General features: G+C 42.7%; 2 protein-coding genes across 7 annotated transcripts in view; one reads left to right on the top strand and one right to left on the bottom strand.

Annotated features, from left to right (window-relative positions):
- Positions 1-1,559: 1,559 nt before the first annotated feature.
- Positions 1,560-22,972, bottom strand: HSDL1 (hydroxysteroid dehydrogenase like 1). 6 transcript variants are annotated; one of them, XM_019635214.1, is made up of 8 exons: positions 22,872-22,972; positions 19,506-19,615; positions 16,372-16,507; positions 15,065-15,117; positions 11,964-12,189; positions 10,587-11,032; positions 10,148-10,375; positions 1,560-4,329 (listed from the first exon to the last, which is right to left on the bottom strand). In XM_019635214.1, the coding sequence occupies exons 5-8, from the start codon at positions 12,181-12,183 to the stop codon at positions 4,240-4,242; spliced, it is 984 nt and encodes a 327-aa protein (XP_019490759.1). In that variant the 5' UTR covers positions 12,184-12,189; positions 15,065-15,117; positions 16,372-16,507; positions 19,506-19,615; positions 22,872-22,972; the 3' UTR covers positions 1,560-4,239. The 6 variants fall into 6 exon arrangements, with proteins under 6 accessions (XP_019490759.1, XP_019490760.1, XP_019490761.1 ...); XM_019635215.1 differs by lacking the exon at positions 16,372-16,507; XM_019635216.1 differs by lacking the exon at positions 19,506-19,615 and having other exon boundaries at positions 22,872-22,966.
- A 110-nt stretch (positions 22,973-23,082) lies between these two features.
- The window catches only part of DNAAF1 (dynein axonemal assembly factor 1), a 10,349-nt gene continuing 9,727 nt past the window's right edge, over positions 23,083-23,704 (top strand). Inside the window, exon 1 of the mRNA XM_019634792.1 lies at positions 23,083-23,373. Within this exon, the coding sequence (XP_019490337.1) occupies positions 23,238-23,373 (136 nt within the window). The 5' untranslated portion in view covers positions 23,083-23,237. The remainder of the gene's footprint in view (positions 23,374-23,704) is intronic.

The following is a 23,704-nucleotide window of genomic DNA, read 5'->3' on the forward strand; positions in this document are numbered from 1 at the left end:
CGCCGGCCCCGCCGGCCGTGCGTGCCTTGCGTGGGGCCTGCGTGCGCGCTCTGGAAACCAAGGGCCGCAGGGCCTGCGCCTGGAGGGCGCGCGACGCTCTCGCGACACTTGCGGCCCTGGGGCGGGGGCGGGGACAGGAGGCTGCGGCTCCGAGTGGGATGCGCTGGGCTTTGGGGCCAGGAGCTTGGACAACGGGCACAGGCTCGAAAGCGGCCGCGCCGGGCAAGGTCCGACGGAGGACGACGCTGACGGAACGGCCCCCATGGCCAGCGTTTGCTATTAACGCCTGAAGCGCGTACTCCAGTGCTCTCTTCCTGGGGCCTTTACGTGTCCCTATCCAGAGCCAGGCTCAGGCGGCACCCCCAGACACCCACTCTGTAAACCTCTACCCATTTCACCGACACGGCAGCTGAGACGCGGGCGGGCGCATCCGTCACCTGTGAACCAGCCACCTGTCTCACTCCCGCTCTCACAGGAGAAACCCCTGCTCCAAATCCCGTCTGCTGCACTCCTAACCCCCCTCCACCTCGCCTGGACCACTAATGCCAAGTGGTTGCCCTTTTGAAGAAATAAGGATCAGTGTTAAACTCGGAAAAGTTTGCCTCCCCAAAAATATCTGGGTGATTTAGATACTAGGATCACAGGCTGTTTTCTTGCTAAATGCTGAGCTGGCCCACACTTGGCATTCAGCACAACTGGGGGACTGAAAACATGTTTTAGGTTATGCTAATGAAAAGTCATGTGCTATATAATATATAGTCGGATAAAACCGCTTGTCTTGTTTGAACTTTCCACTGCACCATGATAACGCAGAATGGAACCAATATGACAAAAAAAAAATCACAGCATTTCGTTTTCTCTTTAACATTTAACAAAACTGATTTAATATGGTAAATACAGAATCACCTGCTAGCTTTGTGATCTTGGGCAAGTTGTACCTCAACTCTGTACCTCACCTTCCTCACCCAAAAAGGAAATATTAATACCTGTCATAGAATGAGGGTTAAATAAAACATACACATACAGAGCTTGAGTCATACATATTCAATAAACGGTGGTGGTTATATCTAGATCAACCGATATCTGATTAAATTCTCCCTCCCCCCCTTTGAGATGTATCAGGAACTTTCAGAGAATTCTTGACTCTTCCATTTGTAAATCCTCAGAGTTAAGCACTCCCTGCCGCCACCATTAATGTACTTGATCTTAAACTTAACTGTGTTGCTCTAATTGGAGTTAAATTGGTCTTGGCCAGGGTTCTTTTAACATGCCTTTAAGTCACTAGGCCATTGAATACACAGCGCAACTGTTAGGGACTGAGATAGACTAGTGAATTGCAAACATCCTTGTCATGTGATAGTGAAGGCCCAAAATGGGAAAGAAAACGCTGTCAGCTCCTGAGAACCCTATATATTGAAGGGAGTCAGGACATGAGACAGAGATGGCTTGGAAATCTACCAAAAAAAAAAACACTGAGGCCCATAGGTTCCACCATTCCAGGTTCTAAAGTAGCTTCCTTAAACCCATGCTACATGTGTGTAATAAAGCATACGCAACACTATGGAAGGTAAATCTTTATTCAAACTATTACTTTAAATAGTAACAGCCTAGCCAATACTGAGACAGAAACACAGACAGACTGGACTTGGTTTCGGAGGGCACACAATGTCAAGATGAAGGACGCTATTTAACCCTCTGGTTCCCAAATGTGGTTAAGATTTTAAGTAACAGGTTAAAACAAAACAAAAAGACTCCTCAGTAGAGCTGTCTCTCCTTGCCATCTCTCTTGTTTTTCCCACTCTTTTTTGAACCCACTACAATCTACCTTTTTATCCTCACCCCTCAACAAAATGGCTCATGGCAAACCTGCCAGTGATCTCACATTGCTAAAGTCGATCAAAATCAACTTTCATCCTACACATCCTTTCAGGAGAATGAGATCAAGAATCAATTTAGTACTTTCAAAAGACATGGTTTTGTGCAATTTTCTTGCTGAATTACCAGCTCTTAATGAATTACTACCACAGGTGTTCATTGATTAAGTTTTTCTAATTTTTAGGTAATTGTTCCTATGGGGAAAAAAATGTATCTCATTCCAGACAACCAATTTACAAACATATGGTGCAAAACCCCTCCCAAGCGAAGAAGCAACAGCTTTCATTGTTAAATTCTCAGTTCAAAGATTGTTTCAAAGGTTCTTATTTTCCAAAGGTTTCCTATTTTCTTAATAAGAAACTTCATCTACTGTGGTCCAATTATGACTCTCGAATGAGCTCTGGGAAAAAGCACTTCATGAAAGACAAAACCTAAGGAAGATTCTTGGTTTGGATCTTTCACTGACTTTGCGCCCATCAGCTTATTTACAAACATCCTGCCAAGTAGAGAATGTCAAAACATCACTGATATGGTTTACTTATTCTCATCATGTAACAATGATTCAATATACTACATAACACCTTAGATATAAATATGGTATTTTTTTACATGAAGTTGCTACTTCTTATGACACATCAAAGTTCAGGTCAATGTGGCATGAAGTCAATTTATTTTTTAGTCTAATAACCATAAATTAATTGTTGGGTGAGGAAAAATGCCAAATGTGACCCAATAAAGGCATTCAAGCTAACTGCATCAAAACCTTCGGTGTTATGTAGTGTTGCTCGTGTGTAAGTTTTCACATATGAATGTCTTCCTCCTACGTGATGATGAAGGCCTGATCAGGAAGTGGAAGGACTTCTGAACTGAGTCCAAGTCACATCTGGAAATACTGAGGCAATGTCACTGGCAAAATTGTGGGTATAACATAAAAGCATGCTTAGGCCTACTCATAATGGAACATCATCGCAGGAGAAAACAATTCAAGAAAAAGTCCTGATTTCAATCAATTTACTAGTTTCTGCATCAGTGTCCCAATATTAAACTCCAAATTTTTAAATTGCACATATTGTCATATGCATATAGTGATTTACAACTGTCACAGCACTAGGTATGTGGTCCTCAAAAATGTTTGCCTTTATAGGTCCTGAACCAGAAACATTTCAAAGTAGGTTTCAATGCTAACCCATTTATGGGTTATGGGGGTTGTGCATAATTATCTTCACACCAATAAAAGTATTCACTATAATGCATAAATTAATTACAAGAACTAAGAATGAGCTTCTAACTTATTTCAACAAGATACAATCATCATATCACACGCATAAGTTGTCCGTATTTTAGCTAATATTCCATAAATACTTGATGATTACACACCAATAATGCTACTGGACTGGAATAATATTACAAGGGAAAGTGTACAAAAACCAAATTAACAAGCTCTAAAGGGCTAAATCTCAGTTATAAAATGGGTTCTAGGCTGAGAAATCACTACTTATCCACAATAATTATAAATCAAGACATGACTGAGGGTCAATCATTACATGTCCAAATCTAGGAATACATTAATTCCATAGATTTAAAAAAAAAATGTTGTAAGTAATATTATACATGGCAAACCTATAGCACAAAATTGGGTAGGCTTGTTTAGTATGAAAAGGAATAATCTAGAATTTTAGTACCCTGTAAGGTTCCACGTTAAGCCATCTTGACAATAAATCTTTTTTAAAGTAACTTACCCATAATACACACACCAGACACAACATACGTACATATATGATTCTCTAATGAAATATCGTCAAAGGGCAGTATTGTCTTACACAGAAAGTCAAATAACTAGAGCTATACAATAGTAATACACAGATTTCTACAGCTAATCATACCAGCAATCTTATTTATAAAATAACACTTTTAAATAGTCTTTCCTGATGAACATTTGAAAACTAATACTAGAATCCATCTACTGAAATAATTTCCTTTAGAAAACAACGTCTGAAATTGTAAGAAGTGAAAAGTCATGTTATAAATATTCTTCAATATCAGATTGCTGTAGCAACATAAATCATCCAACTTTTGAACAGCTTAGGAAAAGAAAAAAAGACTGGAAATTCAGGTTTCCTCAATCAGCTCTTGTACCTCAGTCATTACTCACGCTGTGCCACCCATGCGGCTCTTGAGGCTTTTCCATAGCATTCTCTGAAAGTATTATGTTTGATTTGCAAATGAGGTGTCAACAGTATGCTAAATAACCAGTAATAAAAGAAAATACATAAGATAAATTAAATGCATTCTTCCGAATGTCAAAATACTGCAGGTTCCCATGAGTGGCAAAACTTCCCAAACCATCATCCAGTTTCATGCTTTTCAGGATAAGGCCTCCTTACGTAAAGAACGATTGAGGATGTTTGCTCCCCACACCCAGAGCCATTCCGGCATATACTGTGCGAAAAGAAACTAAAAATGAAAGAGAAAAAGGTTACACAGTTAGAACCCAAGTCACTGACACTGAAATGTACAGATCAGCATATGATTTAATCGGACATACATAACCAACCACTTTAAATAAAGGAATAAGCCCTTAGGAGCTACTGTACTGAAGACCTACTTTTGCATAAGACTCTATGCTAGGCTCAGTGGGACTAGAAACATGATCACCACCCATCCACCCCCTTTCTCTCTTGAGGCCGGTTAGACCTACAGGCAGTAATATGATTCCATCTTCCCTTAACAGGATATTAACAGTGTGTTCATTTGGTTAAGAATTACAAAATCATTCCAGGAACAAAAGGCAGCTGAAATAGAGAAATGCACATGTGGTTAGTACCATGTGAGAAAATGCGTTTGAGGGGCCAAATGGAGCTAAGTTGAATGAGAACTGAGTAAAAAACACCAGGACCCTGGTTCCATGTCTTGAGATGTGATAAAGATGACTTGGGGATCTAGGCAAGGAGTCCTGCTGATGTCATTCTGCTCTAGGGGTTCTCAACAAGGGCCATTTTGCCCCCAATGGACATATGGCAACGTCCAAAAATATTACTGGTTGTCACAACCGGAATGGTGGTGCTCCTGGCACCCAGTGGGTGGGGTCATGGGCAGGCTGAACAACAAGAAATTACCCAACCCCCAATGCCAGCGGTGCTGCGGTGGAAAAACCCTGGGAGACACTGACAGCGGTGGAAAAACCCTGGGAGACACTGACAGATTTGTTAGAGCCCAGATCTGTCACTATAGTGAAAGCTATACTGAATGAAAGTTCTAACACCTTGTATGTTAAGAAAGGGAGACGACCAGCCCCCTGGAAAATGCTGCAATTATAGCCTTGAACAGAACAGAAGTAGAATAATAGAGGTTACCCCACTGTCTCCTTAATAAACAGACCCAGGTTACTCCGCAACTCCAAGGGACCACACTGAATAAGGAGGGGGTCACAGTACCATGAACTGCAGGATGACAGTCCCGGAACTGAACCTGTTCACAGCACGCTTACCACCTGGCAGACAGGAGCCCAGTATTTGGCTTGGAGCCATGGGTAACTTTCTGGGGAAAAGACTAATGTCTCTGGACCTCTTTAAAGAGCCAGGGTTTCATGGGGGGAAAAACCCTGGAAATTCCTCCTTAGAGCTGCTGTCCTAAAGCAAAAGGTTCTAAATCCAAGGTGATAAAAGAAGTCAGCTTATGATCCCTAAGGAGGACCCTATAAGTACCGTCACACTCAAACACAAAGGTGCACCTGAGACAGACTAGATAATTGGATCCCCCTTTAAAGTACATTTTTTTCAGTATTGATTTAGTGGAGAAATAATCAGCATCTAAAAATTTGTTTTTTAATTTCCATTCATGACCACTGTAAATGATGCACGGGGACCAGCATCCAGGTGTGTATTTTGCCTGTTTCCTAAGGTGCCGCATGCGGAACTTTACTGGCACACCACATCTGCCTCGTCCCAACGAGACGTTAGCACCCCGAGCAGCAGGGTGGAAAGAGCTAATGGAAGAGGAGGGAGACTTTCATCCCCTGGGTACCTAGATAAACTAAAGGGGCTGACTCCTGGACCTGATCAGATAACAGCAGAAGGAATGCCAAGTTTCTGGGCACTGGCAACTGCAGGACAGCACCCAAGGTGAGGAGGTGTGAGCGTGTGTATGAGAAAGAGAGGAGGGGTGGGTTTCGGGTTCTGTAAGGCTTTGTGCAAGTTCAGGGCTCCCAACCGGTCTGTCCAGGCCTAAGAAAGGAGCTGGTCCTCCTCTGCAACAAAACCTGACAAAAGGGCTTTAATCTCGGACACAGCTGTCAGCCTGCCTCCCTTGCCCCTCCCCCACATCTCGATCTGCAGTCCCAGGGCCTTTTCACTTCCACCGAGCTCCACTTCTCCCCAAGGCCACGCTTTCTCTTTCCAATAGTATCACACTCACACAGAATATGTGTGAACAAATACATCAAAAGTAGGTAGAAATTCAGAAAAGACTTCGAGCCAATCGGAGAGCTCAGATTCTCCCACCCCGCTCCCCATGCCCCGAAGCTTTCTCTCCAGATCCCATCACCTGGAGCACAGTCTCCATATTCACAAGCAAGAGATTTATTGGTCAAGTTTTCAAGTGAATTTTTTCAACCAAACACATACCAGCATGTTTCTGGCCCTTATGCTGAGTATCACAAATAGAAAGATATCACAGAAAGGCTCTTCTTTCTCTGTCAAACCTACTGTGTGTCCTGAAGCTGACCATTTCATATTGCCTGGTGCCACTTCTAAAAATGGTAAGAAATGCTCCCAAATCAATACTGACAACTAGTTAACAATGAAAGCAAATACATTGGAGTCCTTTCTAGCTGTTTTTTAAGTCCAAATATTTTGTTTTCTATTTTTTGCTTACAAATCTTTTTATTAAGACAACTAGCATACTACACACAAGACGTAATTGTTAAATTATATGAATGGCTGTGGAGAACGCAAAGAAGTCATGGTTGTGACCAGTCTGACACTGCTCCTGTTGAGAACTGCTGATTTACAGACATGTGTAAGGGAGGCTGAGGCACGGGGCAGGAGTGAGGAAGCCTGCTCCCTAACTCCTTTTCATACAAGCTTAGAAATGTTGTCAGTGAAATGTTGTGAAATTGCTTTAGATGCCATCTTTGAAGTGGCTTCAAGATGAGTAATACATACATACGAAAAGTGCTGAGTGCTGAAGAAAAGCCACGCAAGCTGCAGCTACTGTCAATTCTCAGTCCCCATCATCACTCGGGCCTCCTCTCTGCTCAGCGACCCACTGGTGTTTCCCCGGGCGCCTCAGTCTCCTTTCTTCACAATTATTATTTCAAACCTCCCCAGTCTCAAGCCTCGCACTCCCTCCGCCTCACCCTCACTCTGAGCCGACCCAACCTCATAGGAGCCATCGGACAGGAATGCATCCATTTCCAAGTGGACCCCCAGCGTCTCCTCTTGCCTCCGTCGCTTTCTACTGAGAGTTGTTTCCTAAGTCCACACCACTTCCCCTCTACTTGTGCTCTCGGTCCTATCCCCCCAACTTCCTGGAACCAGGCCTTCTTTCTCCTGTCTTTAAGCCTTTTTTTCCCACCTACCTCGTCCCTTCAGCATTAAGTTACAGTCAAGTCTCTGCCAGCTTGCACAGATTAACTAACAAACAGAACTCCTTTCGACCCAATCCATCCCGCCAGCACCTGCACAGCCTTAATTCTTGAGCACACTGTCTCCATGTCCCCATCTTCTCCACAAACTTCTATTTGCCACAATCCAGCTGCTCCCTAAAATGCCTCCAAAACAGCTCTCATCAAGGTCAATGAGGAGATCCAAGATTCTAAACCCAACAGACATGCGTTGGTCTTTATGATTTGGGACAGATGGCATCACATGACACTGATGACTATTCCCTCCTCCACCTGAAAATCACCTCTCCCCTTGGCATCCGTGTTCCACTCGCCTCCTCTCCTACTGATCCTGCTGGCTGCCTTTCACAGTCCATCTTCCCCTGGAAGGTTGGAGTTCCTTGAGTCTCTGCCCAAGCTGTCTTGTCTTTCTACACATTCTCCTTAGATGAATGTGACCTACCCACAGCTTATCATCCAAATGATGACCGGTAAGCCTTTACCTCTGACCAAACCTCTAATCTGAGGTTCCACCTATGCAGCTGCCAACTCCTTTTCTCTTAACAATTTCCCAGAACCTTCAAATCCAGCATGTGTAAGACTCCTATGGTTTCTCCAAAACTTGATCTCTTCCTCTCATGCTACCTAAGTAAGTGGCACCATTGAGGTTTTAAAGCCCAAAACTTGAGAATGTTTTGCTACTTCCTTCCCTTCAACCCCTCATGTTCAATCTATTACCTTTCTTGTCAAGAAATAAATAGTCGAATTCCTATTTAACTCATAATGTAGAAAACCAACCAGAATAAACAGCACAAAACAAAGCTTTATACAATATGTTGACATGTCAAACTTCATACAATAAATTTCTTATAAGCTGAAGATTGACAGAGGATTGAAATCTTAACAAAATTTAGACCTTTGCAATCTGAGAAAACCGCATTCAGAAGTTATGATGATTACAAAAGAAAAGTCACAATGGCAAAAGCTATCAGAGAAATCTGCTATGGGCAAAAGAGCAATCAATGAATCAAATCTTGTTGTAAAACTGAAAAAAATACTGATAATGCTAAAAATAATTTGAGTAAAATAAAAAAGAAAATAGAAAAAAATGGAAAGTTTTAATAGCTTTGTATAAAAAACTACTCTAGGAATTAAATTGGCTTCACAGAATTTTTGGCAGAAAAATACACATTCTCAAGGAAAGTTCATCAATGTGAACAAAGTTTAACTGGAATTAAAAAGTTGTGTTTTATAAATGCAGTCAAAATATTTGCTGCCTCTAAACCTCATCCTTGTTATATCTTCACTTCTCAGGGAACCTCATGATCAGTGGCTTCTAAAATGATTTTAGGTTTCTTTGCTTTTCTCTAGTAATTAAAGACTTGGAAATAACCACTTCAATAAAACTTCTTATTAAAGAAACTTTTAGGGCCGGCCGAGTGGCGCGATGGTTAAGAACTCGCTTGGGATGCCAGAGGGCCCCGGTTCGGATCCCACATATGAGGGCCAGTGACACTGCCCTCCACAGCTAAGATGCTGAAAAACAGCTCAACCTGGAGCTGGGCTGCCATGAGTCGCCGGCGACGGCGTGGGCTGCAGTCCCTGTGGCAGTGGATTGCCATGGGCTACCGTGAGCGGCCAGCAGCCAGCATGAGCGGCCAGCAGCCGCAGTGAGTGGCCGTCCAGAAGCCGGCGACTGATCTTCCTCGCCAGAGAAGAGCGCAATGATGGTGCCAACTTGGGCCAGTGAAGCAACATCCTCCACAACTAGATTGAAGAACAAAAGGACAGCAACTTGTCTGTTCCCCTTTCCCCAATTCCCCAGCACTGTTCCCATCCCCCCAATTCCCCAATAAAAATCTTTAAAAAAAAAGAAACTTTTAGCCAAACCTTTGGATAAAAGTAAAAATTCACTGTTAATTTACTTATCTATTTATTCAGTAATGGTAAATTTAATAATCTTTATGCAAAGAGTCTCAAAATATCTGTTTGGTAATTTAAGAAAATGGTACATATTAAAGAGAAAAGACGTCTAAATTAGGGCATATTTACTTACTATGCCAGATATAGAAACACAACTCTATTATAATAAATCATTATGAGCTCTCTATGTAATACTTAGAATGAAATTTTCAAATATTTAACAAAGTTACTGTTTTAAATACTAACGACCTAAACTGTGTCATGCCTGAAAAATAAACATATAAAACAAAAAGCTGTTTCTTGAACAAAGGAGTCTAAGAATATACTGAGATATTATCTGACATAATGGTTACATAAAATATAGACCTATTCTGTGGTTTTATGTTTTGGGATTACGTTGTCAACTTAGAGGTACCTCCTTAAGCATTATTAGAACCTTTTTTACTTTGAAATTCCCATATTAATTCTTAGTATTTTTATACTGTTACAATCTACTTATATTAAAGTAGCATATTTCATCTCTCAGGTGTTCTTAATATAATATTAAGTAGAATGTTCTTAATATAATAATTCCACAAAAAAGAATTTAGTGACTTAACCAGAACCACTAAGAGTGTCAGTTTGAAGAATCAGAATTTGCGATTCTCACCTTTCAGCATTAGGCTTCAATCAGATTCCCATGTATCATTTAGAAAGGGTTAGGGTGCATTAACCTAATTATTACAAGAGCTGAGCGCATACTGTTACCTGGATAGAATGAGACCAGTATCCGGTGGTCCTTTTTGAAATGCCAAGGGTAGAAACAGCATGATGTGCGTATACTTTTGGCGAAGGCACCAACCACGGGCACTTGTGCAGAAAGCTGCCAGGTGCGGTCATGTTGGTAGCCACGTAGAATGGGATTAGACTCTGTACAAAGATTCCTTTGGAAGCATATTCATACTGCAACGCTCTGCTGAAGTGGTCTAAATAAGCCTGTTAAAGTGGAAGAGGGGGAAAGACTTTTAATTTTCTGGAACCTGGAAGAAAATTCAGGAGAAAGAAAGACTTGCTTAGTATCATTTCAGGAAAAAATACAGCATTAGCAAACATAAGTTGCTGGTAAAGAGCTTCACAAATGGGACCAAACCATTGCAATAAATGTCCTATTGCATTATGATTTCATTTCCAATTAAGAACACATTACCTTAGAAGCAGAGAAGGCGGCCAGCTGGGGCGTTGGTTTGCAGCAGGAGCCGGAAGAGATAGTGACGACAGCGCCTTTCTTTCTCTCCACCATTCCCGGTAACACTATGTGGACCATCAAACTAGCCGCAGCAATGTTTACGTTTATGATGTCCCAGAGTTTGTCCTCGGAGACCTGAGTAAAATACTGGGGGTAGGGATAAAACACGCCTACGTTATTTACCAAGATGCCAATGTCTTTGTCTTTCAAGGCTTCTCGAATCGGGTCATAGATCTCACGGCCGTGGCTGAAGTCCGCCACTATAATATCGGTTTCCACTTTGTAGGTGTCAGCAATGTCTTCAGCAACCATCTGTAACTTCTCTTGGTTCCGACTAATCAGGATGATATTGAGACCACGGCTCGCTAACTCCTCTGCATAGGCTCTTCCAATCCCATCTGTTGCACCTACAATACAACCAGGAAAAGTGAGCATGCTCTTCTAGTGGTGAGATCTTTAAAATGAACCTTCGATACACCATTTCCCATTTCTGCTTTCATCAGAGAAAGAGTCACACTGGAAGTAAAGCGAGCTCTAAGACTGGTCAGTCAAGCACAAAAGCAGAAGATACACGCCAGTCAAATGCTCTCCCAGACACCCTGACAGGTACAGGAGGAGCTTGACTGTGAGACAAAGTAGCAAACTGTTTGCAAATTTATTTATCTGGCTTGAATGAGTGCCAGGAAGTACTTTCCTGGGAAACAATGACAAATTAAAATGACATTTAAAATAAGTGAACGGCCGGTTAGCTCAGGTGGATAGAGCGCAGGGAGCAGTGCTCATAACACCAAGGTTGCCGGTTTAATTCCCACAAGGGCCACTGAAGTGTGCCCTCCCCAAATGGATTGAGGCAACTGCCTAACTTGGAGCTTATGGGTCCTGGAAAAACACACTGTTCTCCCAATAATCCCCCCAAAAAAATATTTAAAAAGAAAAAAAAAAGATAACATGTTACTGATTTTCCTTCAAAATAAATAAATTAATTAAATTAAATAAGGAAAGCATTTCTGAAAGTGAAGACAGTCCATAAGGACAATTTCAAAACACAGCAAAATGGCAAAGGTGTAGGAAGGTGGGGCTGGAACACCACTGGGAATAGGAGAGGGCAGAATAAAGGATAAAAACCACAGGAAAATTCTTCCAAGATGGGGACAGTAAGGAAATGTGAACATAATCATAACAGAATAAGTTTTATTTTTTTTTATCAGCAAGTTCCCATGAAAACATCACATTAAATTCAGTGACTCCTAGAATCATGCATCCAGCTTAAAACACAACTTAAACTGGAAAAATTATTTCGATTTTAAATTAGGCAATAATTGAATTCTCATTTCTTACCACTCACAACTGCCCATCTTCCATACTGCTTGATCAGATCTGCTCTGCTCACCAGGCGAGGGACAAAGTGCAGCCTGATCAGGCTGTAAAAGTCACAGATGACGGTGATGCTTTTCCTGGCTGTATACCAGGCCCCAACCAAGGCTAGAGCTTCCATGTAGCAATTGCACGACCTGGCGATTTCCCTATACAAGAGGTAGAAGCTGTCAACGGCGGCCATGGCAGCCTGCAGGAAAGGGAAAAGAGAGGTGTTCTTTGTTCAGGAAGTTAAAGGAATGCGCATAGTCCGAGTGAAGAAAGACATCTGAGGACATCAGAGCTTAACAATTTTGCATTCAGATAACAGTAACAGTTCAAATGCATGTAGCCCATGGATCCAGGCAATTTATGATCTCATTAACATTTGTAGTTTATAAGGTTCTTTTCTTCCAAGGAGATTAGTTGTGTTGACAACTAAAATTCGGGTGCTGTGCTACAACATGTTGTGGATACAGAGATAAAACACAACATGCTCTTGCCCTAAAAAAGCTCCGAGCCCAGTATAATGACAGGCACAGACTTTATAATTCATCTAACTGCCGAGGAGGATTTCTTTGTTTTATTCATAATCAGCAAGTGCAGAGGGCCTCCTACCCATGTAGAAACAAAGTAGAAGAAATAGAAGTAATATTAAAACATGACCTTGGTAACAAAGGGAATACAGTCCATTTGAGACAAAACTAAGCTTTAATAAACTCATATAAATTAAGCAAATATTATGTATAAATAACATACACAAATGTATATTTAAAAAGAAATACTCCACAAACTTAAAGAAATGGTTTCCTGAAATGATAATGGAGTAAGCACTCCTCCATCTTACTAGCTTAATTTGTTCACCATTATCTTTGTTCCCTTATGTTTAAGGAAAGAAAAGTCCAATACAACTCTTGTAATATTCACACAGCAAGAATTTACAAAGCACCTACTATGTTCATGTACTGTGACAGATGCTAAGGATTCAAAGAGGAATGAAATAACTATATGTAAGAGAAGAGACAGACAGTTATCAAAGTAATTTTCAATGCCATATAAACTGGTATATGTAGGCCTGCAATCAGATACAACCCTGCAGAGGTAGACAAGGGCCGGGCATGACCAAGGATGATGAACTTCATCCTACTGGACCTGGGGAGCCACTGATCCAACTGTGCATGACTGATGAGGGACAAAATATCAAACAGACCAGAAGAGACTATAATTAAATTACAGGGAGATCAGATTTACACAAACACGAGGATACAGCATTTATTAAATAATATTGATTTTAAGCCAAAATGTATGTATAGAAAACTTCTAGGATTAGTCCCTCTTATAGAAATTCCATTAAAATGGGAGGTGGAGTGGAGGAATCCTGACACTAAGAAAATACCCAATAATAGCAGCAAAAATTGACATAAGCTTAAGGAAGAATGAGTGAATTCCCTCCCACTCGGCTACAAAATGAGCTCAGCCAAGCACAGAATGAAAACTGAAATAAGCAGGAGAAAATAAATTAACCACAAATGGAATGTTTATATAAAAATGACACCAGATTGTGATAAAAGGCACATAAAATAATCAAAACTGTTGAATATATGAATATATGTGTTGAATATATATATATATATATATATATATATATATACATATATGAATGTGTAGTCCAAATTAAAAACAAAACATACAAAGGAAATATGATAGAAAACTGAAAAAATGGGTAGGCAGTAGAGTTCTTAAATACCCCCCAATAAGGCCAAACTCTCTCGTCAAACAGAAAGTTTTACATTGCTACCATATTACTAACTAAGCTGATGTGGCATTAAGCAAGTTAAAGGATGTTTTTGTCAAATAACAGTATACAAAATGACTGAAGTTGGGCCACCTTATTTCCAACAGGTAAAATGCTATAAATACTGCGGTTCTGTTCATAGAAACTTACCTCATACATTAAGAAAGCCAAGATTGATCATGAAAAGAAAACTTTATAAACTTTATTAAGTACACACACCAAATACTTAATAAATGCAATCCAATGCTCCTTGAGGGTAATTTTTCTTCATGAACCACACTGGCTAAGATTTCCTGAAGTGTGAAGTACCAAGACCAACGAAGTTTGGACTGAAGATGCCTTCCTTTTCCTGATCAATCTGCCAGACAACAGGCAATAACACTCTGTCTGCTCCCAAACCCTTTGGAATACATTCAAAGTTAAGATCATTTGTCTCAAAACTGTTCATTCTGTTTCTGCTGTGTATGAATGCCTCTCAAAGCTTACACGCACTAGAGAAGAGGGAATGACGTCCCACCCCCTTTCAAGGGTCTCTTGCTCTGCCGTCTCGATACACAGCTAAGTCCCTGCTGAGGCAGGTAGCTGGCTGGATAGGCCCCTGACCTGGCACAGTATCGGTGTTCACATGGGTTACAGTCCCTGTATAGTATTAACTGCAAGATTCCCAAAGAAACAGCCAAAACATTAACTTCTTATCAGAAAGAATATAAAAACTGAAATTCCATGTTAAACTACCTGAAGTTGGGAGGTCCTGAAATTACATTTTAAAGTGTACATGTGCCTTTTGTCGTAACTAATCAAATACCAGGCCATGAAAAAGTAAATGCAAGAAAATAGTCACTTGCATGCACTAGTAATTTTCAAACAAAATGTAATAAAAGTAGAAATAACAAAACTATGACAAAAAACTACATATAGTACTTGAAATATTAAATCTATTCTTGTAAATAACAGGTGCGTGTATATCTAAGATGTTAAAACAATGTTTTCAATGACAAATTAAACACCACGCATTAAGATCTAATGGGTTGTAGCCAAAGCAATACTTGTGGGAAAGTCAACTTCATGAAGTTGTCTATACTGAGATTCTAGCTAAACAGGAGGAGGTCTGGTATGCCTCATGAAGTGACCTCATACTAATGTGAAATTCAACTTCTTCCCCCCGCCCCAGACCATTTTTTTCAAGAATTTGAATATTTGTAACGGAAAAAACTCTAGCAAAAGATGCCTGACTATAAAGGAGTTTCCGATCTTTCTGCTCTAGTCATTAACTACCATGGTTTCCTCTTACCTTGTCTCTTGGGTCTTCAGGAATATGCTGCTCTATTTCCTCTTAAGGCCAATCTGTAAACAAAAACCAACACAAAATAAATTCCTTTCCTTCACCCTCATAGCTCAGCTGGGAAAACTTTATTTGAAACTAAGATCAAAGTTTTTGAAAATTAAGAAAACGCAAAAATTCTTATGCCATGAATTTCCGTACACCGGAGGTGCCAAAAAAAATGTATACAAGTGGACACTTTGGTCAACGTTGCTCAAGCAGTAGCTCACTGTAATCAGAAGTGTCTGGACGCTGATGGTAACCACTTTGAGCACCTCTCGTAATTGCAGAAGTCAAACGTGACTTGTAGTCATCTTTTGTTATCGGTATGAATTGAGTATTACAATTTTAATAGTTTTCCTTTCTTAAAATGTGTATACATTTTTTTGGCACCCTCTGTATATAGGCAGCAAAGCATTTCTTCATCTCAGAATAAGGAAGGGAACGACAGTGTCTGTCTGGTGAAAGGCTCAGCAGAAATGGGCCTCTTTTTCCCGCACTTTTTTTGCTTCAGGAACATTTCATCAAATGGGACAAAACCTGTTCCAATAGCTTAGAGAGAGATGGTGCTCTGCACAGACCCCGGGAGCTCCGGACACAGACGCAGGTAGAATCCGGCCCAGGAAGGGGGCAGACACAGCCATCCTTTCTCCCTGGTGTCCTCCTGGGCTTTGCCCTGGGCCCCATCTTTCTCTCTGCAAACCACCTTCCTCCACTCTACCTGAAGAGCACTTGAACTTCCACACTCCTGCAGCCACCTGGCATCTCTATTCCAAATTCCTGGCAGAGATTCTCGTTAGCCCACTTGAGCTCAGGTATCCAGCACCTGTCTGATCAACTGGCAGAGGGGGCGGGGAGGAAGTGTCCTGCAGTATCTGGAACAGCCCCTTCTAGCCCGTGAGTGGGGCAGGTGCTATAAGAATGCGGAAATAAAAAGAAACCGTGGTACACCTTTTCCCTCTCCTCCCACCCTGGACACTGTGTTATAACTGGTCTGCTTTTGACTCACCCCCAGGAGGCTGAGTTCTCCAGGGCTGAGGCCAAATCTGACTCCTCTGTTTTTCCAGCACCTTCCACAATCCCTGACACAGAGCAGGAGCTTGGAAGATGTTTGCTGCATTAAACGGCACTGCCCAGTCTCTGCTCAGCTCCCAGGCTGTTTTTCCTGTCTAGCTCTCAGTCTCCACATACCATCTTGTTCCCCGGTTGCAGAGGGGACCACCAAACAAACTCTTTTGATTCTTTACAGAAAGAAAAACATCACGTGCAAAACCCACCAGGGACCTCCTGCTCAGGTCCAACAGGAGAGACACAGCGGCTTCAGGGGTGTGATGAGAACAGTGGTGTCCAGGGGCTTCAACCCCAAGTTGGCCCTGCTTCTCAGCTCTACCCATTCAACACCCCTTCACCAAACTGTTGGGGGAAAATACCATTACCATATTTTAACATTACAATTCCACCACAAGTACCTTAAACTGGTATTAGCATATTATCACTGCTATGCTTTGTAAGAGTCAGAGAGAGTCAGAGGGCTGATGGCATTCTAGGTCTGGTCTTCAGCCTTGAGGTACAGAAAGGAAACTTGATCATTCCCCAGACGCAGCTCCAGTTGGAGAGATTTGACTCACATCAACCAAACTCACAGAAGATGGATAAATTCAAATGACAAGTTATTTCTGAGTAATAGACAACATAGCCAAGAAGCCTAAACACTCATGGTCACTGGTCTGTAGGAAAGTCTATGAGGAAATCTGAACTACTAGAACAGCAATGAAGAAAACTCTGGGTCGGACACCAAGGACGCATTCCGAGTTAATCCAGGAGCCCCTGCCACCCCATATACACAGAAGGCGCTGAAAGATGAACAGAGCAATTCAATGCAATGTGGTGAGGGCGCTGCTGAAGAAGGTGTAAGACCCTCCTGGGCAGAGAGGAGGCCAGGGCCCAGCACTGTGAAAGGTCTGGCCTGCCAGGAAACAGGCACAAGATCAGTGTGCTTCCAGCACAGTATGGGCACCTAAGGATGGAAAGTGGGGCGGGAGGGGAGGCCAGATTGTGAAAAGCCGTTATGCCAAATGGGAACTCTGGCCTTACTCCCTAAGTCCCTTACACCAAAGGAGGGAGCTATCGGGTTTGTTGTGGAAGGTGTGCTGGCTATAGTAGTGCAGGCAGGAAGTGAGGGGTCCTGACCCCTGGTCAGTACAGAGTGGGAGGAAGCAAGGCTGGGCTGAGAACACATGGCTTTGTGATTGAATGCCTGCTGCTCCTCAGACACGCCGTTTTCACACATTGGTTCATACCTCGATGGGACCATAAATGAAAAACAACAGGAAATTGTACATTCCTTACATCCTGTCACTCCTCTTCCCCACCCTAAAGTACGTGATGGAAAATACTCTCCAAGAAGAAATCAGGACTCCCCCAAAGCCACTACATTCCTCAGCTCAAGGAAACAGTTTTAAAGGAGTTTATTACACGTTTAAGTGTAGGAGCCCACCAAGATATGTATAGATATCGAGCTGCATTTAACTTGCTTTGGGAGTTTGACTAGCTAATTTCTCTGTGGATAGGTAGTAGTCTAAAACTTAGAGAAACCCTTTATTTAAAAAGCAACAATAAAACACAGTAAATCCTGGTGCCTACACAACCTGTCTATAAAAGTTATTATAAAGCTTTGTTTTCTTGCCTCTACAGAAAAAACATCAAAACAAGAGAGAAACAGGTGCAGGAAGAACATGTTCGGCTTTGATAAGGCGATATTCATCAGGGCTAATTCATCAAACACTTAAAAAAAATCTCTTAGGTAAACTATGGCCTTTGGGTGAAATGATGTGTCAATGCAGGTTCATCCTTGGTAAGAAAAAAAAAAAAGTACCATTCTGTTTAGTGATGCTGATAGTGGGAGAGGCTCTGCAGGTGTGAGAGAAGGGAGCATATGGGAAATCTCTATACCTTCCTCTCATTTTTATTGTAAACCTAAAACTGCTCAAAAAAACAACAACAAAAAACCTCTTAAAATAAAAAACCTTAGGGGAAAAAACCTTAAAGGTAACATTACAACTATAAAAACGTCATGGGAAAATTATGGTCAAAACTGTAGAGAGCAGTCACCTCAAAGCACAACTGTTGTGGCCTATATACCATTACCCTGACCTACAATTTAGATGACTCAATTCAACAGTGAGAAGGGCAACTGAATCTACAATAATAGGGGCAGACCTCAGAGATATGATGGGTTCAGTTCCACCATATGCCTATATAAAAACCTAAGAATCAAGAGTTCTGGGAAAAGTGTTTGGCTAAAACACAGACATCACCAAGCTTACAAATGGATGGTAAAAGAACCTAAGACAGATTGGCAAAAATGTTTTCAAAGAAAATAAAGCAAGCATCATGGGAAGAAGGCAAAGCACCACCAAACGAAAGGCAGTGTGGTCGTCTGGATAATGGGCCTCCAAGATGTCTACATCTTAATCCTCAAACCTCGTAAATATGTCACCTTATGTAGCAAAGTGGACTTCACAGATTGATTAAAGATCTTAAAATGGGGGAGATTATCCTGGATTATCTAGGATGGGTCTAATGTGATCACATGTATTCTTATGAAAGGGTCAGAGTCAGAGATGATGTGACCAAGAAGCAGAGGTTAGAGGGGGGAGGGGAGATATTTAAAGACGCTAGGATGCTAGATTTGGAGATGGAGAGAGGGGTCCCAGTCCAAGGAATGCAGGCCCCTCCAGAATCTGGCAAAAGCAAGGAAACAGATTCTCCTCTGGAGCTTCCAAAGTGACAGATCCTTGCTGACACCTTGACTTAAGCCCAGTGAGACTGATTTCAGACTTCTGACCTCCAGAGCTGCAAGAGAATACATTTGGAAATTAGGATGGATGGATGGATGGATGGATGGTTGGATGACAATCTGTCAGTCTAGTGTCTAGAACCATAAAGAGATAAGTTGCAAATCCTGCAACACCCCTTAAACCAAAATCTTCAAGTGTATTCAGGAACCAGAAAGCCTCTGATTTCTACAATCTCTGATAACTGGGACAGAACTGAGGTGGCCCTCGCCATCCTCATCAAATGCCGGTACTGTCCAACTTTTCAGGAAGGCGCCAGGGCTGTGCACTTTATTTTCATTTGCATTTTTCCCCCACAGGAATCTTACTTCTTTCACAGAGTCTGGATCTGCCTTGCTCTCAGCACTCAAATCCTCTCTGTCCTTCTAAGAACAGCTCAAGTCCCATTCCTTCTCCTCCATTCAATCCCAGCACTCGCTGACAAGCACTGATGACACGCCAGGCCCTGGGGATAAACTGGAGGCCCACATGCCTCTTGCTTTTCTTTCCTAGGTCACCACACCAACCCCCACCTCTGAGTTCCCCTCTGTCTCTCTTATTCACGTGGCACTTACCAAGCTGCTCTGCATTCTACTTAAGTGTTTAAATGGTTCTCTATCTTGGTTCCCCAGGTAAAGCGCAGGCCTCTTGAGGGCAGAGGAAACGTTACCTAAAACTAACTTTTCTGTAATTTAAAAAAAAAAATGAAAAATACATGCAGAAGTTGTAAAAGCTATTATGCACAGTTCAAAGAATAATAAAACAAAACACCCACGTAGCCACCCTACTTCCCAAATAAAACCCGTCTTAGAAGCCCCATACACTTCTTCCCTGATCATATCCCCTGCCACCACACTGGGGAAACCACCTGCCTAAATTCTGACATAATCATTCCTTTGCCCTTATTTATTTTTTTAATAGTTGTACTATTACCCCAGCATGGAGTCTGAAATAATAATATTCAGTTTTGCCTGGTCGTGAACCTTATATAAAGGAATCGTACTGCATGTATTCTTTGATGACTTGTTTCTTTCACTCAATATTGTTTTAGCGACTCATCCGTGTTTCTGTAGTGGTGGGTCATAGTCACTGCTGCACACTATCTCAAGGTACAAACACACCATATTCATATATCCCCTTCTACTGCCGCGGGGCGTTTGGGTTGTTTTTGTTGATTTTTATTTTACAATTATGATCAGTGGTGCCATGAACATTCTTTCACACGTCTCCTGGGCATATGCATAAAGAGTTTCTCAGAGGAATATGCCAGTCACACTGCTAGGCCACAAGGCATCCATGCATTCAAGTAGACACTGCCAAAGTGGCTGAACCAACGTGCATGCCCACCAACAGTGAGTGTGAGTTCACACTGCCTCTTTCTCAATGGCTGGCAAGATCCAACAGTTCACCTTCTGCCCACGGGATGTTGTGAAATGGGATGTCATTATGGTTTTAATTTGCGTTTCCTGATGACCAATACGGTTGACTGGCATTCTTCTGACATTTATGTGCTGTTTTCCCATCAATGAAATGCCTGTTCCTAGTTTTTGCCTTCTTTCTTATATTGTGTTGTCTTCTTTTTCTTTCAGAATTATAAGAATTCTTTCTATATGCTACATGCTAGTTCTCTGTATATTTTGTCTAGAGTGCTTTCAATGACCTGTCTTCATTTTAATGGAGTCAAATTTGTCAATCTTTTTTTCCTGTATGGTTTGTGCTTATGTTTTATTTCAGAAATCCTGCCTTAGTCCCAGGTTATAAAGATATTTTTCTATATTATTGTCTGAAAGTTTTTACAGTTTTGCTTTTCAGATTTATGTCTTTAATCCTCCTGTAGCTTTGCGAAGCTGTGAGGCTGGGCTCACATCCACCTTTAGTATTCCTTCTCAGGACCTGGCATGGCGCTGTGGATACAATATTTATTCAATAAATATAAGTAAATACTGCTTTGCATTCAAAGCTCAAATTTCACTCTTGAGGATAAAAAACTTAAGAAGCTTCTCAAACTTTGTCAGCACTTTGACCAAGTTATTATTGGTGTATCATGACTTTTTGGATTTTCCTTACCTTCCTTTGCCAATTTTTAATAGGCCACTAAACTGAATTAATGGGACGCTGAGTGGAAAGAGTAAAACATGGGAATACTCATCCAAGATCCAGTACACCTCAGTTGCATGTCTCCATTTATACAGTAGGAATTAAGATAATAATAACATCCACTCCTAGGTATACACCCAAGATAACTGAAAACTGATGCTCACACAAAAACTTGTATAGCCATGTTCATAGAAGCATTATTTACAACGTCTAAAAAGTGGAAATGACCCAAATGTCCACCAAGGGATCAACAAAATGTGCTCTAGCAACGTAACGGAATATTATTCAGCAATAAAAAGAATAAAGTATAAATACATGCTACCACATGGACAAACCCTTGTAAACATGCTGAGTGAAAGAAGCCAGATACAAAATCATGATTCCAAATATCATGATTCCAGTTATATGAAATGTCTAGAAAACGCATACTTTAAAAGTATACTTTTAAATATTTAAATGTGAATTTTATGTAAATTTTATCTGTTTTTTTTTAAATCAACAAAAAAAATAACCATGTCCCTGGACTATTACTGTACTATTTAAAACCCCAGACTCTGAAAAGAGACTTCCTGGGTTCAAGTCCAGGCTCCCCAATTAAGAGCTGTGTGTCTTGGGTGAAGGTGAAGTTACTTCACCTCTAAACATGGGATAATAGCTCCTGCCTAAGATTATAATAAGAATTAAGTGAGGTCATACACACAAAGCACTTAAGAACAGTGCTTTGTTCTGGGATGTAAGTGCTCAACAAATCTTACTGGGTTGTCGGAAAAGTCATGACATATTTTTTCTATGTTTTTCATTGCAAAAATGCGTCATGACTTTTCCGACAACTCAATAGCTAGTTGCCACTATAATTCAGTGGTCAATATTAGCTATTGGCTATCTGTGGTGGTCAGGGTTAAAACTGAGAGCTGGCTTTATGCGAAAGACTCTAAGTGCTGTATTCCTATGGGCTCACTTATTCTCTCATCAACCTTATGATACAGAGTTACAATCATCCCCAGGTTACAGATGGGAAAGCTGAGGCTTATAGAGGTAAAGTGACAATACTCAGACCCCACAGCAAAGAGCTGGGCAGTGGGAATTCAGATCAAGGTCTATTTAGGTCCAGAACCCTGGACGGTGGCCCCATAGTGAGCCCCCTGCTTCGGTCCCTCTTCCCCCGCGGGCATCCTGCCAGCATCACGGAGAGGGCCTCGGGGTTTGGTTTGTTGGGGTGTGTCTGGGCTGCACCTTCCTTTGGACAGGGGCAGCCTCACTGGCCTCCAAAACCCTTCCCCTCCAGCACCTCGCAGGGCCCAGCGAGCCTGAGCAAACGACCACCGCTTCTGGAACTGGCGGTGCCCTTTCTCCAAGCGCTCCTTTATTCTGAATTACTTCTTATTCTGAACAAAAGACGACAACAAATTCCACTCATACCAAGTCCTCAGGAAAAGAGAATAAAGAAGCACGGACAAAGGGGGTGATTTTCAGAGCCTCATGGAGAGCACCCCGGTTAAGGGTCTGGGGGAAGGGGGGCCCGGCGCTCCGGGTGGGTGGGGCCCCAGATCTGCCGGGTCCTGGGGAGAGGAGACAGGCCCAGAAAAGAGAGTCCTCTGGGGTGCAACGCAGGGATGGAGTTAGGGGAGGGCGCTCTGGGGTTGGGAGCACGGGTCTGAAGGGAGAGGTACTGGCGGGTGGGTGTCCGAGGGAAAGGAGAGACGAAGGGGTCCTGTGTCCCGATGGCGCGAAGGGGCACTGGTCCCGGGGGGCGTGGTGAGGCACACAGAGAAGGGCGGGCCGAGGGGAACGAGGAAGACGAGGCGGGCCTAGGGCCCGAGGGCCGGACGCTGGGGGCGCGGTACCTGCAAAGACAGTGCAGTCTTCGAGCTGTTCCCGCCGGACCCGCGCGACTGGCGACCCGTCACCGCCGCCGCAGCTACCGCGGGCCGCGCCCCCACGTGACCCGCGCACGCGCTGGGGGCGGAGCCTTTGGAGGGCCCGCCCCGGGCGCCTGGACGGGCGGGCCTACCTGAGTGCGCCTGCGCGGCGGTTGCCGTGGAGACCAGGGAAGCGTTGGGCTCCCAACGTCCCGGGCTCAAGTGGCGAGCAGGGAAGGAAAGCCGGGCCTCCCTGGCGCGGCTGAAGGCCATAGCGACTCCGCTCAGTGAGGCTCCCCGGGGCAACAGGGTGTTTGATGTTTCCAGAACCCTTTGGTGTTCGGAATAAACATGCACCCCGAGACTTTGGAGCCCCCGGCGGAGGGAGGAGAGGAGCAGGACTGCGTGCAGGAGCCGGGCGTGGAGCAGGGCGTAGAGGAGTCTGCGGGTGACCACGGGAACGCAGGCCAAGGCGACTGCAAAGAAGGTGCCGACCACCGACCCAGGGAGGCGAGGGGGGCGACGGGCTGACCTCAACACCACATACCTGCTCTTCACAGCCAGCAATAACAACCATAATAATAATAACAGGAGCGGCCCACACTTATTAAAGGATGCCTACCAAGCCCTCACCGCATTTGAGCCGTACACGGCCCTCTGCGGTAGGCACTCCTCTCCCTATTTCATACAGATGAGCAAACTGACACTTAAAGAGGTTATAGAACTTCCTCCAAACAGATTTCCTTCAGCCAGTCAATGACAACAGACCCCCACCTGGGTAATCTCACTCCGGAGCCAAATCCTTACCCCGCACACTA

The sequence above is a fragment of the Hipposideros armiger genome, unplaced genomic scaffold, assembly GCF_001890085.2.
Source record: "Hipposideros armiger isolate ML-2016 unplaced genomic scaffold, ASM189008v1 scaffold_19, whole genome shotgun sequence".
Taxonomy (NCBI): domain Eukaryota; kingdom Metazoa; phylum Chordata; class Mammalia; order Chiroptera; family Hipposideridae; genus Hipposideros; species Hipposideros armiger.

What these genes read in the sequence shown, in the direction of transcription:
- HSDL1 (XM_019635213.1), bottom strand. Translation starts at nt 12,183, where the DNA reads ATGGCCGCCGTTGACAGCTTCTACCTCTTGTATAGGGAAATCGCCAGG. An exon ending in AAGATGGGCAGTTGTGAGTG is followed by an intron (nt 11,033 to 11,963) that starts GTAAGAAATGAG and finishes GTTGTATTGTAG; the next exon opens with GTGCAACAGATGGGATTGGA. An exon ending in CCGCCTTCTCTGCTTCTAAG is followed by an intron (nt 10,376 to 10,586) that starts GTAATGTGTTCT and finishes CCACTTTAACAG; the next exon opens with GCTTATTTAGACCACTTCAG.